This window comes from Carica papaya, chromosome 1 (genome assembly GCF_054855325.1).
Source record: "Carica papaya isolate Zhongbai chromosome 1, ASM5485532v1, whole genome shotgun sequence".
NCBI lineage: Eukaryota > Viridiplantae > Streptophyta > Magnoliopsida > Brassicales > Caricaceae > Carica > Carica papaya.
This window is the reverse complement of record NC_142309.1, coordinates 1,313,036-1,335,369: the sequence shown is the minus strand read 5'-3', so window position 1 is coordinate 1,335,369 and position 22,334 is coordinate 1,313,036. Positions and strand designations below refer to the sequence as shown.

Here is a 22,334-nt window from a genome sequence, read left to right as displayed (position 1 = left end):
GTAGGCTCTGGAATCTTGGATGCTGTAAACACGTGGCATCTTAAATAAATAAATAAAAAGCAAAGGAAAATTTTTTAAAAATTAAATACAATAATTTATTATTTTATAAATATTTATAAAATAAAATTAGTCTTCGTCTAATATTTAATTTAATAAATTTAATTTATTAATAATCAAACAAATTAAATTTTATACCGATAAATTATCATATTAAATATTTTCGATATTAAATATTTTCGAGAATGACAAATTTAAAGATCACGATACTTGAAAATAACAAATTTAAATATCACCGAGAACATAGATGGAGTAAAATAGCTAACCTATTATGTATAATTTAATAAAAATTCGAACTTAACTTATTAATGCATTAGTTGAGTTATGTATTTGAAGATCACGACATTAAATATCATCGAGAACGTATAATTTATCATTTTTATGGTATATTCAATAGAAATGAGAGTTTAACTTATTAACGTATTAGTTGAGTTATGGTGATCAAATTAAATTAAGCACCAGACATCTAATTTGTTAATTCGTTAAAAAAACCTAAACTTTACTTTAATATAAAAATTTTAGTGCTAAAACTTCGTTCTTACCTTTTTTTTCTTGATCTCCAATAACACGTTTTTTTCTCTCTAAAAGGAAAACTTTTCTTCTTCTAGCCAATTGAAAATTTGAAGGCATTCAAAGATTTCAATATTCAAGCTCTTTCCATTTCATCAAGAGCATAAATGAGACATGCTTAAACACATTCCAATTGCTAGTTTATATATACCAATGGGTAATTACAATTTAAATAGTTGACCAAAAATTTAGTTTTTCTCATCTTCCAATTGTATCTAAAATTTTATTATATATAATGAGATTATACGGGCCGAAATCTCTCGGCCCGACGATGCTACGAAAGTTCATTACTAGAGGGTTGGGCTTTTTAATTTTTTGCTTAAGAAATTTTAAAGTGGAAAACCCTATAAATGCATTTATTAAAATTTAGGTTAAACCCATCATTTCAATATATATATATACATAACACACACACACACACACACATATATATATATATATATGGGGCACTCATTTAGGGCTTTTATGATGAATGCTAGTTTTCATATTGGGACCCAATGCATCACATGAAATACCATGTGGGTATTGTTTGGGATAAGCAACAAAGGAGCCCACCATTCATATCCCCTTCCCTTTTCCCTTGGCCCAAATTTACCCTCCCTGTTTTTGGGCCCCCTACCCTAAACAAATCATATTAATCCACTAATCTCATAATTATTATTAATTAATTATAATAATTAGTCCAATCTTACAACATAATCAGAACTATTTTCCCATTTCAGAAATAGGAAAAAATTTGACTTTCCAGATATGATTTGATGTCAACAATGAAAGGAAATGTCCCAGGGAACACAGGGCACATGGGAGAGATTTTGTTCAACTCATTAATGACCCAAAAGGGTCCTACCAAAAAAGGCATGTATACATATATATTTATATTTATATACATGGTCTATGGTTTATAAAGAAGTTTGGCAGTTGTTTGCCAGTCATGTCCATGTCAAGGGTATGTACCCTAAATTTGTAGGGTAAATTTGGATCATGAATCCACAGGTCTCTCTGCTTTTGCCAGCAGTAAAATTCTTCTTTTAATTCCCTAATTAGATATGGAGGAGTCTCTGAATTTTCCCCCAAACAATCATGGTCAGTGTTAAGATTTGAAAGGATGACTTGTCATAAAATAGTTACTTTATTACCTTCTTCTAGTGGTTAAACCCTGAAAGAGTTATCTTCAAAACAGTTAAAAAAAATATATATATATATATATATATAATTACTGCTGCAAAATATTAAATATATGACTGGTAAAATATATTAGAAAGTATAAATAGTGTATTAAATTATTCTTCTTATTTCATTATTTTAATTTTTCAATTTATTTTAAAGTAAAGAAAGAAGACATATCACTCCATGACAAATGGCAAGCAGTCCAACTGTTGGAGTTGACATGAATTTGACTAGCTTTTACAGCCTCACAATAACCCATCATCACCCAACATCCAACAACTAAGATAAACATCATCAACTACACAAGAATTTCTACACTCAATGCCACTTAAAAAGAGTTCTGGTTTATGATCAAGTGTGACATTGAGATATGGTGTCTGATTAGATGGAATGGGGTTTTCTCTCTCGCATGTTTTACTATATGGGTTTCCCTCGTAAAGCTGTTCAATTGTTTTCTCGATGTTACATAACAATCACGTATCAACTACTCATCAATAATATACTTATTAAAGATGACCTACCACAATGTGGCCTCTATTAGGAAGATCCACTCTTTTCTTATCTCTTTATTATTTATACAGATGTTCTATCTCGAACAATAAAAGTTGATAGTACATAACTGTTTACATCTGAACCCTCAAACATTTCCATAACTCATATGCCCTTTACAAATGACTTTTTTTGTTTAGGTAAGCCATTGACGCTAATTTGAAAGCCTACCTCTATCTATTCCAACTCTATTATCAATTGTTCGGTCAATCTCTCAATTTCAACAAATTAAATCTCTATTTTAGTTCAGATAGATTAATCTACGTATAACATCGACTCTCTATAGCAGCTCACTTTACCCACTACCAACTTTTGTAAATGTCTTGGGTCTTCCTTCGTTGTCAATCATAAAACTATATATTATTTCATGTTCTTTATATATAAACTTCAAACTAAATTACAATTTTGAAAATGCACTGATTTATCTTATGTAAATAGAATAGTATTAATACAATTTGTTATTATTGCAAATCCTACATATTTTATGTTTATATTCAAGCTCCCCATTACCCTTTATACTAAACTCATCCAAACAATTAGAAAGTTTTGGTAAGATATTCCTCTACGACAATCATCAGGTTCTACTCCTATTGAGCGATAAACTCTCAAGCTACCTTGCTCTCAACATTAAATATTTACCACAGTTTAACTTTGCTCTTACAGCCAAGCTAGCCTGGGTCTTACTTAATCCTAACATTAAGCTCTAGATTCACCTAATGCATGCTAGATACCTTTAAAACTCTACACTAGTTAACAATGTTTTACATCCTCGTCATTTATTAATCTAAAAAAACATTTTACCTACTAGATATATACTATCTAAAGGGGCCTATAAAACTATTCTTATTAACTCGAACATCTAAACTTAAACAGAACCATCAGTACCCTCGTTTGCCTTCACTTCCTTGCTCCTATATAACCTTATGCCAACAATTTATCTGTCCCAACACCTATATATAGAACCTTCATATTTTATGCCAACAATTTATTTACCTTATAGCTCACCTTATCTTTAAGTTACCTATTGATCACTCCCCTGCAACCATCATTGTGTGGGCAACAGAAGTTTACCTTTAACTCAAAGTACACTGTTCAATCAACTTAGAACTCGATCACAACAACACACTTGCTTATAATACTCACACAACATTCTTATATTAGTTGCTCTTATGGAAGGCCCATATCCTTCCTCAACATAAACTCTTATGGTGGTGCATCCTTCGTAAGAGTCTTTATTTTTTTCTACTCACAATTCTCTATTTTTATGATACAGCTTTTGTGGATAACTAAACATACTCGCACCATAACATATGGTTCTTGACTGCACCCTAACAAAATTACTATGGTATACCTCACCGCAAGGCATCCAAAATATAGCACATGCATGTAAACATAATGGAAGACTAGATATCTTATCTCTCAGCTCAAAGGTCAATCCCTATCTTTCACTATATTAAAAGGTTTTGTTCTATATATCTATTTTTATGGACTCACTTTATTTTTAGCATAATCAATACAAACATGCATCACAACCTACATAACTTTTATATTGACTAAGATGTTTGCAACATGTTAATGCAATATTCGCATCTCAAGTTCAAATAAAAAATCAAAGAAAGGAAAACAAAAGGATACAACATGCAAGCGATTTCAATATGATATTTCAACAACAAAAGATTAGAGCTCCTATTACCTGTGTCACATTAAAGGAGAATGATCAATATTTTAGTTGCATCGCAATACGAACCAGCTCCTTCTTGTTTGTGTTTCTCTCGAACTCGACAACATTAGATCCATTTTTTATTCTTACCAAAGGAGTCAGATCGACATTAGAGAAAGTGCAAATCCTAATATTGTTTTAAGTTTTTATATGCACTAAGCTAAATATATACGACACTTTTTTGTAAGGGATTGAACTCCTCATCGAGTTGTGGACCTGATGTGCACGTAACTCAGATGTAGCCACTTTCGACCTATTTTGATCTCCTTGGGTTGTTACTCAAACAGGTTAGTTAGATTTAATTCATTAGATTTTAGCCTGGGTTGTCCCTTTAGTATTATCGAGTCAATTTTTTACCAATGTACATTAATTTTGTTTCATGAATATATATTACTAATTTTTTTTTTTTTTTAAAAATGAGCATTATCAATTACCAAAATTCTCGTAAAATTATTTTAAAATTACTTTTATAGAATTTGATCCTTTTTTATTTGGACTTTTGATAAAATATAATTAAAAATTATATATCTATAGTGAATTTCATTATCTCAAAGTAATATTTCAACCCGTAAAAACTTTTATTTCTTATTCGAAATGTTTAATCATGTTGAAGTTCTTATATATAATATTTTGAATAAAATTATGCATGTATGTGTAGAAATACATTCTTAAGATCTACAAAATTAGATCATTCTCCAAATAATATAAACAACTAATTAATTTAGTAAATTTAAAATTATAATATCACACAGTTGTCTGAAATAATTTAACCAATAATTGAAAAAATATTACATCTTATTACTGATTAAACTTACTTTTTCAGTAAATTCGTTCACCAAATTCTATAGAAATAACAGAAAATATGGTATTAACACGTGGAGTAGAAATAATAATCTTCAGATGAATACAACACTTAGTAGTAGAGAGAGATTCCATAAATATCTCTTTATCTTTAAAATCATACACTCAAATACATATTAGGGTTGGTCATCTTGGCGATAGACATTACAATTTTGTAATTTATTATGCATTTATCGACTTTGTAACTGAGTTGCTTATGCTTTAGTTCTAACTATCGATGTATTTTGCTCTCAAAAGTTAACCATTTTTATAACTCTATTGCTTCAACAAGTTGATTGTTTCCAAGTTTGGAGGGCAAATGACTTTTCTCAAAAAAAAAAAAATGATTAAGTAGAATCGCTAATTGTATTTATCAGTTAAATATGCATTTTAAATGGTTATATAATCATTTCATCCAATTCACAATTTGCTTAATTGACTTATACCTTTATATATCGTAGATCAGATATATCCAGTAAAATATTATGAAATAACAAATATATATTTTTAAATATGATTCATTTTTCAAAAAAAAAAAACAAAAAACATAATCAATCAAAAGCATGAGAAATTGAAGAAATTAACTAAATATTCGTGATTATAGAGCGAGTGAATTGTAAGAATATATATTTTTTAAAAAAATAATTGAATGAACGAGAAATAAAAAAGAAAAGCATAGGATTCGGATCGAATTCCAAAAATAAGTAAGAAGGCAACATAACGTAGCCCCATTATGAAGAATTCATTCTCCTCCTTCAATTTAAAAAGAAGAAAAAAAGAAGTGCAAATTAAAGAAGGTTTTGGAACAAAAACACATATGATCACATGCATGCCTGCCCACGATGGAGGGTCCTGGTGTACGGATGGACGGTGGCAGTGATTTTAGAGGGTCCCCGTTTGATGCGGTTTTTTAGGGAATGGGCCCACTATTTGATGTGATTTTAATTTGATCTTGATGGGTTTTGATCGTGTGTGTTGGGAGTGTAGGGGCCCTCCGTCATCTCCTTTTAAATCTTTCATATGTGATGGAAACACCATACCCACTCAATTCCTCTCCCCTAAATGTCACTCTCTCTTTTACTTCTTATGTAGGAGAGATTGAGAGAGAAAGATGGAGGGGGTAGGACCCACCTTTTTTTTTTTACAAATATATTTATATTTATATTTATTTATATAATAATAATAATAATTGTATGTATATATTTACAAACACAAACCTAGTTTAATAGATTTCCCAAAATTTCATTTTCTCATAATTACCACAAAAATACAAGCTACAAGTACACATACATATCTTTTACATACATACATATATATATATATAAGGCATAGTCAAATAAATTAATATTTATTTATTTTTTAAATTATTAGTTAATATAAATTACTTATTATTTATAAAATTAATAAATAATTAATTTCATTTACATAAATTAAATTTTACGTATTATCTAATAAAACAATAAGCGACGAATCTCATTTATAAAAATTATACTTACAAATTTAAGATGGTAAAATATTTAATTTTTTTTTTCTAAAATTATTTTGATTTAAATTGAAAAAAAGTGATACAATATTTTCTTTGAATTAATTGAGGTATTATAATTGTGAGGCTGAATGATCAATCAGCTCCCCTATTATTTTCAAACATATCTCATCAACAATTAACTAATAATATGATTTAATTAATATTTAATCATACCCATCAATTATTAAAGCAAAATTAATTAATTAATTAAACTTTGTACCCGTCGCTTACTGCCGCCCGGAATATTTCCCAAAAAAAAAAAAAAACTTAAATAATTACTGCCAAAAAGATTTTGGTTGTAACAAAAGTTAGATTAATCATATATTAAATTAAAAAATAATTTGAAACCCATAATTAATTATAATTAAAATGGAATTCTCCATACATCTATACATGTATATATATATATATGTGTGTGTGTGTGTGTGTGTGTGTGTGTACGTAAGTGTTGGGAATTGAATTAAAATATTTAGATTTGAATTTCATTTTCAAGAGTTGAAGGAGACAAGATGGTATACCCTAGAGGATCTTAATTTTACATTATAAGGAATCTTGTTGACTTCTATTTGAACGAGGAAAGATATATATACATATATATATATATATACACACACACACATATATATATATATATAACACACTTGTACCAATATGTAATGACAAATAGGATAAAATCGAACATGTGATCTTATGGACACCCATCTAATGGTTTTCTGGGTCCAATATAATTAAAATTTTAAATTAAATAATGGGTTTGATTTTGTGATTTTGACCATCTTGTTTGTGGGTTTTAAATTATTTAATTGTATCACATTTATTTTTCTAATAATCTTTTGATTATAACATAATATATAGTAATTTATAATAAAAATAAATATATATATATATATTAAAATATTATATACTTATTATACTTGGAATTATTTTCAATTCGCCACGTGGCATGTATATGTTGAGCCGATCATATTACATCACAACATTTGAAAAGCACCGTTTGCCTTTTTTATTATTATTGTTTTTAAAAATATATATTTGTGTTAGTATATAAGTCTGAAATAAAATTTCTTTATGTTAAAATATAATTTACTGAACCCGTACAACATTACTAATACAATAATTAATAATACCCGGTCTGCATATTAGATACTATATTTTAAAGTGGGTTATAAAAATATGTTTTGTAATTTATAGTAACAAATTTCTATTAAGATTAAGATATAGTAAATTGAATATAATAGTATATGCTAATTTTACTGTACTGTAAATATACTAATTTGGGAGTGCAAAATATAGTAATTTAATATTGTAAATTTTTATATTTACAACCATATTAACCAAAAATATATATATTTTTTTTTTTTAAAAAAGAATCTATAAGATGTGGCAGTATCACATGCTGATTGGACCTACACACTGGGGGATGTGCATTAATTCAGTTTTTTGCCTGCCTTTTTTTTTTTTTTTAATTTTATTTCTCCAAAATAATAATTATTTCATATTTATAGAAACAGAAACGAAGGCAAATTGAAATACGTTCTCTAAAATAATTTTTATTTTTTATTTTCTTAAATTATTTCTAAAATAGAAAAATTATTATTTATATTTTCGGAAATTAAAAAAAAAAAAAGAAAAAAAACTTGGGATCTCGAGGCCACCACGTTAACGTCGTTAACTATGACGGTGCCGCTGCTACTACTGGCCATCACCCGCCCTTTCTTTCCGTAACTTTTCTAGTGGGTCCCACAACGAGAGGGGGAGGGGCGTGTGATGGTCCTAAAATCGATGTTGACGTCTGAATCCCTTCTCTTGATCTCATCTTCACCATTTACTGGGCCCCACTCCGCTACATCACACATACACATATACATACATATATATATATATATATACTACTCGTGAGCTTCTCATCCTTGTCTTACCTCCTCTTCTCCCCGCGTGAATCTCACATTCCCTGCGCTGACAACCACGTGTAATTTTTGGTCCACTAAGCTCTCTAGCATCGGCGCGTGACTTCAGTCGCCTCTAAGGTCGTGTTAAGAGAAAAGTTGAACAAGATCGCCTTCATGTAAGAGGGGAGTGTGATGCCCGCACTTGACCTTAGCGAGCGTGTACAACACTGTTCGCTGGGTCAGCTAAATAGACACTTTTTTAATTTTAACTAATAAAAGCAATTTTTTTTTTTTTTTTTTTTTAATAAAAAAAGCACTAATTTACTTTTGAAAATAATTTATTATTATTAATTTAATTAAATTATGATAAAAATAGTTGAAAAGTAGGTACTTTTTGTTAGTTGTGAAAATCTTTTTGGCGGTTGATGAGTCTAAACCTCTTAATTTTTAGAGAAGGATAAGTTCTAACTTAGTTGTGTGTGTAGTTCACGCGCCAAAGGAACTGCAGTAAAACTAAAAAGAACTGGACCCCACTTTTTGATTCTCCTTCCTTCCGTCTGATTGAGATACCACCACCTGATTATGATCATCAATGGGGTGTGGTGTTGTACTGGATCATTACCCGACAACAGGCAAAGCGTAGCATCTTTTTTAGCGTCGGAGTGCTGCTACGGCTTCCTTGATGCCTTTAAGTACTTGCCGGAGCTAAATTTCATACAATTTTTTATTTTTTTATATTCCTTTTAAAATGTAATTAAAATTTATTTTTTTAAAAATTAAAAGAAATTCACATATTATTATGGCCTGCGCTGTTCCTTATCTCTTCTTCTCTTCACAGCTCTTGCTGATCCTTTATTGGACCTCTCACCCATCTTGCCACCTCCTTCTTCTTCTTCTTCTTCTTCTTCTTCCATTTTTCTCCTGTTTTTCTCATCACAGTAGAAAATAGAGAAACACTGACAGCCAATTTGTTGACATGAAGTTAATCTGAGCTTGGGTTTGTTAAAATGAAAAGAGAGCACAAGGAAACCGGTAGTAATACCGGTGGTGGGGTGAAAGGAGAGACTTCTTCAATGGCGGGTGGCGGCAAAGGGAAGTTGTGGGAAGAGGAGCAGGATGCAGGGGGGATGGATGAGCTGCTTGCGGTGTTGGGTTATAAGGTTCGGTCGTCGGATATGGCGGATGTTGCTCAGAAACTGGAGCAGCTCGAGATGGTCATTGGTTCTGCTCAGGAAGATGGGATTTCGCATCTGGCTTGCGACACTGTTCATTATAATCCTTCAGATCTCTCTGGTTGGGTTCAAAGCATGCTTTCCGAGTTCAATAATTCTCCCTCCGGCAATCTTGACCCCACCATGGTTCTTCAGAATCAGTCAATTCAGGACTCTGTCGGTCTTACTTCACTTGATTCCAACTCGGTCAATTCCATCCATTACTCCAACAATTCGCAAGCAAAGAAATCCGAAAGGATCGATACTCACTCTCAAATTTACCATGACGATTCCGAGTATGATCTCAGGGCGATTCCAGGAGTCGCTGCGTACCCCTCGCGAGATGATTCTGAAACAGAGAATTCCAGAAAACGAATAAAGACCACTCTGGGGTCCGCTTCTGGTTCTTCTCCTTCTCCTTCTCCTTCTGCAGGTTTGTTGACTTCATCTTCCTCGTCATCTACAATCGGAATCTCGACCGCCATCCCTGACTCCGCTCGGCCGGTAGTTCTCATCGACTCGCAGGAAACAGGGGTGAGACTCGTCCACACGCTCGTGGCCTGCGCAGAAGCAGTTCAACAAGAGAACATGAAGCTGGCGGATGCGTTGGTTAAGCACATAGGATTACTTGCAGCGTCGCAAGCTGGAGCGATGAAGAAGGTCGCGACGTATTTCGCCGAAGCATTAGCTCGGAGAATCTACAGAGTCTACCCTCAAGATGGAACTCTCGACTCATCCTACTCCGATATTCTCCAGATGCACTTCTACGAAACCTGCCCTTACCTGAAATTTGCGCATTTCACAGCGAACCAGGCGATTCTCGAAGCTTTCGCTTCAGCAAACAGAGTTCACATCATCGATTTCGGTCTGAAACAAGGGATGCAATGGCCGGCGTTAATGCAAGCACTTGCATTACGACCCGGCGGCCCACCCGCGTTCAGACTAACCGGAATTGGTCCGCCGCAGCCGAGCAACACCGATGCGTTACAGCAAGTTGGATGGAAGCTCGCGCAGTTGGCGGAAACCATTGGCGTCGATTTTGAATTCCAAGGATTCGTGGCGAATAGCTTAGCAGATCTCGAACCAGAAATGCTAGGGATTCGACCCGCGGAAATTGAAGCTGTGGCGGTGAATTCCGTTTTCGAGCTTCACAGACTCTTGGCCCGACCCGGTGGAATCGACAAGGTGCTTACGTCAATCAAGGCTATGAAACCTAAAATTATCACCGTCGTCGAACAGGAAGCGAACCACAACGGTCCGGTTTTCCTAGACCGGTTCAACGAAGCTTTACATTACTACTCGAGTTTGTTCGACTCACTGGAGGGTTCCGGGTTGGGAACGCCGAGTCAGGACCTTGTTATGTCCGAGTTGTACTTGGGAAAGCAGATATGTAACGTGGTGGCATGCGAGGGAGCCGACCGAGTTGAGCGGCATGAAACTCTGACACAGTGGCGTACCAGGATGGAATCAGCCGGGTTTGACCCGGTTCATCTCGGGTCCAATGCGTTCAAGCAGGCGAGTATGCTGCTGGCTCTATTCGCTGGTGGTGATGGATATCGGGTGGAGGAGAACAATGGGTGCCTCATGCTTGGGTGGCACACCCGGCCGCTTATCGCCACCTCGGCTTGGCAACTGGCGGCGAGTGAGTAACACACAGTGAGTCAACTCGATCATGTCAGTGATAGTAATTTACTGAATCATGGTTAAATGGTTTTTTAACTGTGTCGAGTTGCGAGAGGGAAGAAAGGATGTTTAAGTGTTAATTAAAAGTTAAAACCAGTCTCCGTCTGTAATTTTATGTTCTTAGGGTCCTCGTTAGCAATTTTATTTTCACCTTTTTTCTTTTGGTTTTGTGAAAAAACCTTATTAATTGGGAGATCTTTCCAATGGTAGATTTTTTTTTTTATTTTTTTTTTCTTAATCTTTTTTTAGCCTTGTATTTTCAAGAACGAATCGCCACCAGAAGATGTATTTATTTTTTTTTTGAACTTTTTTTTTAAAAATAAATTTGGAGAATATGAACATGGTTCTCATGAAAATTTAGATTTTGGTTGATTTTTCAATTTCATAGCTTTGAGTTCGCTATCCCGATCATGATTTTTCTACCTCTCCAAGGAAAAAGTTCCTTCTCTTTTGGGTCGGTTGTGGGTGATAAGGGATTTGAACCCCTAACACCATGGTTCGTAGCTACGTACTCTAAATCTTTTGAGCTATGTAGACTTCGTCTTTCGTTTATATTGAATATGCTTTTAGGAAGATTCTAAAAAATGAAACATTTTTTCTCTCCATCCATTTCGGGTTAAGATGTAACGGTCCAGAACATTAAAATTAAATAAATTATAAATTGAATACGAAAGCGAAATAATAAAATTAGAGTTTACATTACTTACACAGTAACTGAGAATACCCAATAGAATTATTAAAATGATCATTCTAAAAGAATAAACGAAAAATTAAAAAAAATAAATAGAAAGTAAACAATTGTACATCCTATTCGAAATTCTCTTGTGGATCGAGATCTGGATTTTGGTTCTCTTGATCTAAAATTGCTAATGAAAGAGTGAGCTACACTAACCCAGTAAGAATGTCACACTACTCAACGATACATAAATGAAGGTTTGTAAAAATTATAAAAACAACTAATGAAACTCTTAATTTAAGTAAATTTATTTATCATAAATAAAATCATTTGTTACATACTTACCGTATCGAGATTTTCAAAATCGACCTATAGAAATAATAACATAAACAACATCATGATCTCATTTTCAATTTGTCAGAGCAACAACTTTCACTTTTTATCTATCTACTGGTATCTATTAGGGTTCATAGAGATGTCCCTACTACGCATGAACTCTTATTCAACATTGTCAACTAACCGGTCATTCTCATACTCTGTCTGGTATGAGCGTCAAAATACCAATTCTCGATACTCTGTCCGGTATGGTTTTCTACGTACTCGGTCTGTCCATCAACTCTCAGAATATCCAGTAAGGCTACCATTTATTCATTCACTTAATCAAGTAATTTTCCGTTTACATTTAATTTTCAGTTTCACAATTTAACTGTAACTCACGTAAAACAAGCAATACATGCATAAAAGAAACACAACTGAATTAACTTACCAACTTCAGTGTATTATTATGCATTTAAAAGTATAAAATCAATCAATCAGTTAAAACATGACAAACAGTAATAAATAACAGTTCCGCCTCTATTAGTAACCTATAATTAATTATCGAAGTTTTCTAAATTATGCAAAATACCGTATTATTTATAATTAAACTTTAATTCTATAACAGGAAATAAAGTGAGAGATTCTTATCCGAATTGGTGTTTGAAACAGTAAATTTTCAGCTACACCTACTGGCAGTTCCCGGATTTTCTAAATTTTTATTCAGATATTAAAACACGCTTCAAGTACCTAAAAATACTTCAAAAAATCCAAAACGATGTTAAAATTTTTTTTCGGCCAATTTAGGAATTTCGGGACTGCGGCGGTGCCGTGCTCCGGCGACGACACCGCCACCTAAGGTGGTAGTTTGCCTCAGAGTGGCCGTTTTTTGCCAGTTTTAGCTGATTTCAGCCGGTTTTATACTCATCACTGCGAGAAAACACGTTAAGGGATCTCAATTGGTCGAAAAAAGTCGAAAAATAAAAACTCACCGGCGGTAGAAATTTTTAGTGCGGCGGCTCTGCCAACTCACCTTTGCGGTTGGGCGTTTTTCTTTGGTCAACTTATAGAAAACATAATAGTGATTATAATGGTAGAAAAATCACACAAAATAGGAATCGGAAATGGGCTTATTGGAGGCGGTTTCTGATTTTTTTCCTGTAGCGGTGCCGCTGGGCTTTACCCGCGGTTTTCGGCTCATCCGCCGGTCATTTTGCTCCGATTTGGTCATGAGGATGTTTAAAATCAAAATTTAAGCGAATGAATTTTTTTTAATCTTTTTTGGTGGTCGGAGGTGGCTTTAGCACGATGGGGAGCAGCGGTCGGCTCTCTTCTCCGGCGGCTGGTTCTTCTTCTCCGGTGGGGGGCTGGCAGCTAGAGTTAGGGTTCGGTGTGAAGTGAGGTATTTATATCCATCTTTTTTTAATCTGAGTCGTTCATTGCGTTTGATCTCGGCTATCCGATTACGTTTAAATAAAAAATAAATTTGAATCGTTTATTGTGATTTGATCTAGATCGTACGATTGCATTTAAAGAAAAAAACAAATCTGGACCGTTCATCGCGTTTAATTGCGATCATTTGATCGCGTCTGAAAAGGGAACAGATCCGAACCGTTCACGTGCGGGAGAACAAATTCGGATCGTCCGATCGCAGGCATGCGGATTACCAGCATGGCCTCTCGCATGGCACTGCGTCAGCGTACCTTGCCACACGACGCGCTTCGGTTCGTCGGAGCTATTGACTAGGCAGTCCTACGTGACATATTTTTCTTAAATCACGTTTTAACCCCTTAATTTTTAATTTTTCTTATAAAAATACCACCCGAATCTAAAATTTTACCAATTTCTCTCAAAATTATTTTCAATTTCATCATCCACCTATTTTTTTTTCTAATTTCACATTAAATAAAAAATTACAAAATAAAAAATTATATTTTTATTTTTTAAAAATTAATCTCAAACTAAATCTGAGTCCGAATATTACATAAGAAAATGTGAAAACGCCTTTCTCTCTCTATAAGAATGGTTGCGTTCTGAAATGGGAGAGAAGGGATTTCAATTTTTTTTTATTATTTAAGATAAAATTAAATTAATAGTAAATTATAAATAAAATACTTTTTATGGGTGTCAATAATTAATATAAGAGAATATATGTTTAAAATTATTGAGGGAAAATTTTAATTGGGTGGGGGGGAATTTGACACACGTGAAACTTTAGTAGTGTTGTTTCATTTTAGGGGAAGCATATTGTAGGTGTTGAAAATTCTTTGAAAGATTAATGAACAACCAAATTTCTTAAAAAGGATTTTGCTCTCGAGGACCACCGGACCCAAATGTTTATTTTTAGTAATGATTCACAATAAATTTAGGATGAATTATTACATAGAGTTATAAAATTTAATATATATATATATATATATTTTTATTATTGTTAGTAATTTAATTTTATTATAATTATCAAAATAATAAATTTGTAATTAAATAAAACTCTCAAAACTTAATTGAAATAAATAATATAAATTTTATAATATTTATAAGATAAAATTTTACGTCACAAATTCAGTTAAATATTAATTTTTATTTTTATTTTTTATATTTATCTATATTTCTCTTCTGTTTAAAATTATTTATATAAGTAGAAAGGTTCTCGCTATAACTTTCAATTTTTTTATTATTGTCCGTTTATATTTCCTCTTTTTATTATTGTAGTATTCTCGTCTTTACGGTTGTCGTCGTTCTTGCATTTTCTCTCTTTATTTTTTGTTGTTTCACATTCCCCTACTTCATTGTTAATGAATTCAACTTTAACTTTCCAACATTACTCAAGTCTAAGTTTAATTTTTTAACAATTATTAATATTTATTTAATTTAAATTTGATCATTAATATTTATTTATTTATTTTATTTTTATTGTTCTCATTTTTTTACTTTAAAAAACTGAAATTCAATAACCATGTTTAGAAATTTTAAAAATAATATCAAAATAATGAATTTAATTAATTAATTAAATCAATAAATTAATAATAGATTAATTAAATTAAAAAAATATTAATTATTAATTTAAGTAATTAAAATTATTTTTTTAAAGTGTCTAAACATAATTAATCTGTTTTAATTTTTTTGTTAGAAAATATTAAAAAATAAATATTTGAAATAGATTAAAAATTTTAAGAGATCAAATATTTAATTAAATTGTAAGAAGTCATATAAATTTTATAACTAATTAAATACTTTAATTAAAATGTTAATTACAAGTTTAGTAGTATAAGTGAACAATTCACTTTTTTTTTTTATAACTAAATTATTTATTTATTTTTATTCATATCAACTTATAAGGATTAGTTTAAGTAAATATTTTTTTTTAATATACTTTTCATTGTTTTGGATAATTATTGATATTATTACTAATGGTTGATGAGGTAGATTGATGTTTATATATATATATATATAATTATATAGATGGCATGGATGATAATGTGATTCTTTTCCTTTAAGCTGGCTACCATTTAAATCAACTACCATTGCAAGATATAATTATATATAATTCATTGCATTCATTATATGTATATATATATATATATATATAATATGTTTGTTGATATGACTACCTAGCTATGCAAATTGATTATTCTCCTTCTCTTTCCAATTACTATTTTAAATTTTAAGTAAAAAAGTAAAAGTAATATCAATAATTCATTTCTATAAGAAACATAAACTAGGGTAAAAAAGAAGAACACCTAAGTTGTCTTTTAATAACAATTGTAGAGAGAGTTTTTTTTTAAAAAAAAGATTTGTTATTAGTTTAGTCATGCAGTTATCCGAATTATAATTTAAGATATACATCTCAGTTTCAAATTTTATATATAATAAAATAAGTAGTTCAATGGATTAACGAATTATAATTTAAGATAGATTATATAGGTTTCGATTTTTACGTAAAATAAAATACGTTGTTGTAAAAACAATTTCGATGATGGTTTTGATAATTAGAAGTAGATTAAGGGGGTGGGGTAGCATGTATGGAGGTAGGTTATTAGTAGTTTGTTGAAAGATTTAATTAGTCAAAGACAAAGACAATTAGCATTACCTTCCAAATAAGGCATATTCATTTCATTCAACCAATCTAATTCAATTCATATAATCAATTGGCAAAATTAGGTCATTGTCACTCTAATATGCTCATAATAATTCGTCATCAAAATCATTTAGCGAAATTGCTACTTACTATTAATAAGTTTTTTCTTTATCTTTGACAGCTTCAAACAGCTGCAAACACTAATATTATTTATTTTTATTTTTATTTTATTTTGTTATATATATATATATAATTAGAATCTTATTAGTTCTTTAAATTTTTTTTATTATATTTATCAAAAGGGATCTTTGATACTTTTTTATTCAATTAAAATAAAATAATACAAGAATGAGTGACTGGTTAAATCATGAAAACTTAGTCAATTTGATCATCACGACTACAAGTGGGTTGAATTTATGTGTTTGAACTAATTTATATTAAAGTCGTGACTGCTTCAATAAAAAAAAAATGACTCCCTATTAAAATCGAAAGAAGTGACTCATCTCGTTTACTAAGAAGTAGTTTAAACTGGACATCGAACTATGAGAGTTTGTTTTTTTTTTTTTTTTAATTTTTTATAAGAATAATTTGTCTGATCAAATACTCTATAGATCGCTCGTACTATTCGAACTAGTCATTAAACTATTTTTAGTTTTTAATAATTTAATTATACACTTATAATAAATAAAGAATTTATTTAGAAATGTATATATTCTTTTAACTCGAGAGTGTATAAAACTTTTTTACATGAAATTTAAAATTCTTAAAAGTTATTCCAAATATGATGCTGGAACATGATTAACTGTTGAAAAGCTTGTAATCATTGTGGTACTTTTACCCATTACTTTCTCACCAAGAGAAAGTATTACCCATGATCATTATATGTCTATACACACACACACACACACACATATATATATATATACACACATTGAATGAATATGATCTTAATGAAAATCAAGGGTTCAGAAAATTCAAATCAGAATATGATTTAATACTGGATTCAGTCCCTAACAAGTATGGTAAAAGATTTGAAAAATATTTATTAATTACTTGGGTGACCACCATGATATCATAGAACATTGACACACTATATCTATCTGGATTCCACGTGTCACTTGTTGATTGGTTAGGTTTGGTTTTGACTGTCCTGAGTGAAAGTTCAGTTGGGTTGAACAGAAGTGTATACATACATACCGACGGGTCAAACTCAAAAAGTCTTTAAAATAAGAATTAATGTTTGACCAAAAAGGAGAAGTAATATTTTTTAAATAATTAGATAACACTTTAATCATACTAAATATTATTTTATTATTTTTAAAGGTAATAAATTTTTTAAATATTTTTACTAAAAATATATTTTATTTTTATATAATTTTTGTTCACACAAGAATAATAAAATAATACATTTTTTTTTTTAATTTCTTGAAATACAATAAACTTAACGTTTTGTTTTTATTTTCAAAAAGAAAATATGAATTTTAAGAACAAAAATTAAAAATATTTCAAAAGGCCTTTTAATTCAGAAGAAAATGAGAACATTATGGGCCATGTGTTCATTGGACTTTGGTGGGTCCAGCCCAATTAGTCATAACAAAGCTTGTATCTGGGCCTTGTGGGCCCAATAATTTACTTTTGGTCCAATACGATACCGTTTCATTCTTGTGGCAAACAGAAAATACACCAACTATTTTATGTATAGAGAACTAGTATTTACATGTTTCATAATTAAAAATTAAAAAATAGAATTTAAGAAAACACTGAAAAAAAATTTATTTTTTTCTTTTTAACTAATACCTTATATATATATATATATATATATATATAAACATCCATATTTTACTTTTAATTTTTAAAACATTATTTCATTTTCTAAAAATTATTTACTATACAAAAATATAATACAAAAATAATTGATTTTTTTTTTTGGCATGTAGCAATTAATTATTGGAAATTAATTTCTTTTGTTTTATACTTATATTTAACAAAAAATTAAGAACAAAATTAATTGATATATAAGGTAAGTTTTGTGACACAGACTATCTAACTATATATGAAAGAATATATGTATAGATGTCACTATAACCATATTGATTTTTTTTTTTTAATTTTTTGGAAAAATAAAAAGGCTAGGTTACTTATATATATATATATATATATTGTATGGATTCATAGGTTAAAAGAATTTGATTATGGTCAAGCCAAAGCCATGCTTGAATATAATATTAATATTAATATACAACACGTCTATCGTGAGTGAAATTAATACGTAATTAAATATTTTTTTAATCACTTATATCTTACTATGTATAACACCATCTTACAGAATTCTTGAATATCATATGAAAATATTTTACTGAGATCTCTTGATCTAAAATGTGTACTACATGATCGGTCGCTTGTAGTTCGTGTTTTGTGTGTGTATATATATATATATCTATATATACGAGTGTATAGAATGTGAGGCATATATTTTTTAGGGATTGTATATAGTCTTGTTAAATATCTAATTACTACACTACTTAATATTCAACTGCTACACCTTTAAATCTAAACCTCTATTTTCACTAAACCATATACAATTTTCTTGATCCTTTATGCGATTCATATTATATACGTACAAAAAGACAACATTTTTTGTATCTTGCGTTAATATATTATTTTATTCTAAATAAAGAAATCAATAATAAAGAATATCAAATTTATCAGAATAATAAAATATAAAAAAGCATATTAAAATTCATCCACATATTAAATTGAGCAAATCCTACTTTTCTACTCCTTATAATTTGAGTAAATTGATGATACTCAACTTCTACAATCTCTTAGTAAAATACTAAAACTTGCAATTACTCTTAAATTTTATTTATGTACCGAGATGTAATATTCGGATCTGAAATTTAGGCGGAAATTAATTTCAACATCAAAAAATGCATAAAAAATTATATTTAAAATTAATAAATTTTAATTTAATGTGAAATTAGAAAAAACAATAGATTTAGAATGAAATTGAAAATAATTTTTAAAAAAAAGGTGAAATTAGGAAAAGTAAGGTTCGCTGACTTGGTGCCACGCGGGAGGCCACGCTGACGATCCATGTACCCCGCGATCGGACAACTTGGAAGCGTTGCGGTGCGCGTGGACGGTCCGGAGCTGTTCCCTCCTCAGGCACGATTAGACGGTCACGATTAAATGCAACGAACGGTCTAAATTCATTCTCTTTTTAAATGCGATCAGACGGTCGAGATCAAATTACGATGAACGGTCTAAATTTATTTCTTCTTTAAACGCGATCGAACGGTTAAGATCAAACGCAATGAACAGTCTAGATTAACGCAAAATATGTATAAATATATCGCATCACACCGAACCCAAACCCTAGCCGCTAGATTCCTGTTGGAGAAAAAGAACAAGTTGCTGGAGAGAGGACCCAACTGCCGATCGTCACCGCGCCGGAGCCACCTCTGACTACCAAAAAAGGTAAAAAATTCTCCTATATGTTCGGAATTTGATTTTGAGCACCTCCATGGCCAAATTGGAGCAAAAAAAAATAGCGGATGACCTGAAAACCGCGACAAAGTCTGGTAGCGCCGCCGCGGGTAAAACCTAAAACCTCATTTGATGATCCCCTTCTCGTTTTTTATTTTCTTGCAATTGTTTCATAATTGTGTTCACCATTCTGTTTTCTACAGATTGATCGAAGAAAAACGTCTAACCACAAAGGTGAGCCGGCAGAGCTGTCGCACCAAAAAATTTCACCACCGGTAGGTTTCTGTTTTTTGACTTTTTTGGCCAACCGAGTCCCCCTAATGTATTTTCTCACAGTGATTGGTATAAAAACGATTTAAACCGGCCAAAACTCACCGAAACGGCCAGACCGAGGCAAACTACCTTGGCGGACAGCAGTGTCGTCGCCGGAGCACGGTGGTGCTGCTGTGCTGAAATCCTGAAATTGGCTGGAAAAGGATTTTTAACATCAATTTTTAATTTTTGAGGTATTTTTAGGTACGTGAAGCGTGTTTTAATATCTGCAGAAAAATTTAGGAAACTTGGAGACCACCAGTAGGCGCAGTAAAAAGTTCAGTGTAGGTAATAATCCCTCATCTTATTCTCTGTTATGAAATTGAAGCTTAATAATCGATAATATTGTATTTTGCGTAATTTAAAAAACTTTAAGAATAATTACAGATTACTAATGGAGCTGAAACCGGTTAGTCATTCATTTATTGTCTTGTATAACTGATTGTTGAATTTACAGTTTTAAATACATGATGATATACTGGAATGATTGAATGATTCAGTTGTACTTCCTTGATATATATATTGCTTGTCGTACATGATTTACGATTGATTTGTAAAATTAAAAATTAATATGCAAACCAAAATTGTTTGGTCATGTGAATTAATGAATGACGACCTTACTGAATATACTGAGAGATGGTGGACGGACCAGATACATAGGGAACCTTACCATGAATGTTGTTTTGTACCAGATAGGGTATCAAGGAATGATATTTTTTGCGCTCATACCGGACGGGTTTGAGGACGACATGATTCACCCTCATATCAGACAAAGTGTTGAGAGATAATATTTTTGGCGCTTATACTGGACGAGGTATGAGAACAGATCGATTCACCTTCATACCAGACGAGGGTATTGAGAAATGATATTTTTGGTGCTCATACCGGACGGAGTATGAGAACGGCCAGTTAGTCGACAATATTAAATATTGGTTCACGAGTAGTGGAACATTCTTATGAGCTCTCAGGGATATCAGTAGGCAAATAAAAAGGAAAAGTTGTTATTTTTGCTCACTTGAATATGAGATTAGAATGTTATTTGAGTTATTACCTTTATATGTCAATTTTAAAAATTTCGTAACGGTAAATATATACAATAAATAGTTTTTCTTATAATAAATAAATTTACTTAAATTAAGAATTTCATTGGTTGTTTTTATTATTTTTACTAACTTTCAGTTTTTATATCGGTGAGTAGTGTAATATTCTTATTGGGGTAGTGTATCTTACCATTTCATTAACTATTTCAGATCAAGAAAACTAAAATCCAGATCTCGATCAACAAGAGGGTTGTGAATAGTTCACCACTCGCACTCTCTTCAAAAACTAGTGAAGGTTGTCTTAAAATGCTTAATTATCTGTTTTTGTTTATTTCTTTGATTTTCGTTTGTTCTTTTAGAATGTGTATTCTCGTAACCCTATTGGACATTCTAAATTATTATGTGAGGAATGTAAACCCTAAAATCTATTATTTCGCTTTCGCATTTAATTCATGACCTTATTTCCTTTTAAGTTTCGGCCATTTACAAGAGAATTGTTAAACCCGTGAATTTTTAAAAAATATAAATATGATTATATATTAAAATGAGACGAAACAAATCATAGTTATTAAAATAATAAAATTGTGTTACTGAGATCACGCCGGATCGGATGATTTATCTGGTAATTGAGTTTGTTTTTCTAAAAAAAAAATTTCAAGTTAGTCAATTATTACATTTTGATAACAATAAATAAACTGTAACTTGTAAAATTGTAATTTATCATTAAATTTAATAATAAAGAAGCTATACATATATAGATGAATGTTAAAAAAGATACCATTCTATTAATAGAGAGTTAAAAACAAAAGCATATTATATATTATTGATTGTTGATGGAGAACGTGTCCTCTGATATATATATTTCTCAATTATTAACACTGTCTGCTATTATATATATCTATATACATATGTATTGAATGCTATTATGCATATCTATATATAGCATCATAGAAAGCAATAGAACATTATATGGAAGATGAAAATCACACAAGCCCAATTGAAGTATGCAAACCCATACGATCTTTTTGTAGATGATGACTTAATTCTCTACCAGCTAGCTAGGGAAGTTAATTATCTCAATTATTAACACTCTCTGCTATTATATATATATATTTGAATGCTATTATGTATATATATATATATATATATATATAGCATCATATAAAGCAATAGAACATTATACGGAGAGATTACAATCACACAAACCCAATTGAAA

General features: G+C 30.9%; 1 protein-coding gene across 1 annotated transcript; it reads left to right on the top strand.

The window, feature by feature from the left end:
- Nucleotides 1-9,136: 9,136 nt before the first annotated feature.
- Nucleotides 9,137-11,434, top strand: RGL1 (RGA-like 1). The gene has a single exon (XM_022035685.2). It carries the CDS (start codon nucleotides 9,325-9,327, stop codon nucleotides 11,176-11,178), a length of 1,854 nt encoding a protein of 617 aa, XP_021891377.1. The 5' UTR covers nucleotides 9,137-9,324; the 3' UTR covers nucleotides 11,179-11,434.
- Nucleotides 11,435-22,334: the final 10,900 nt, after the last annotated feature.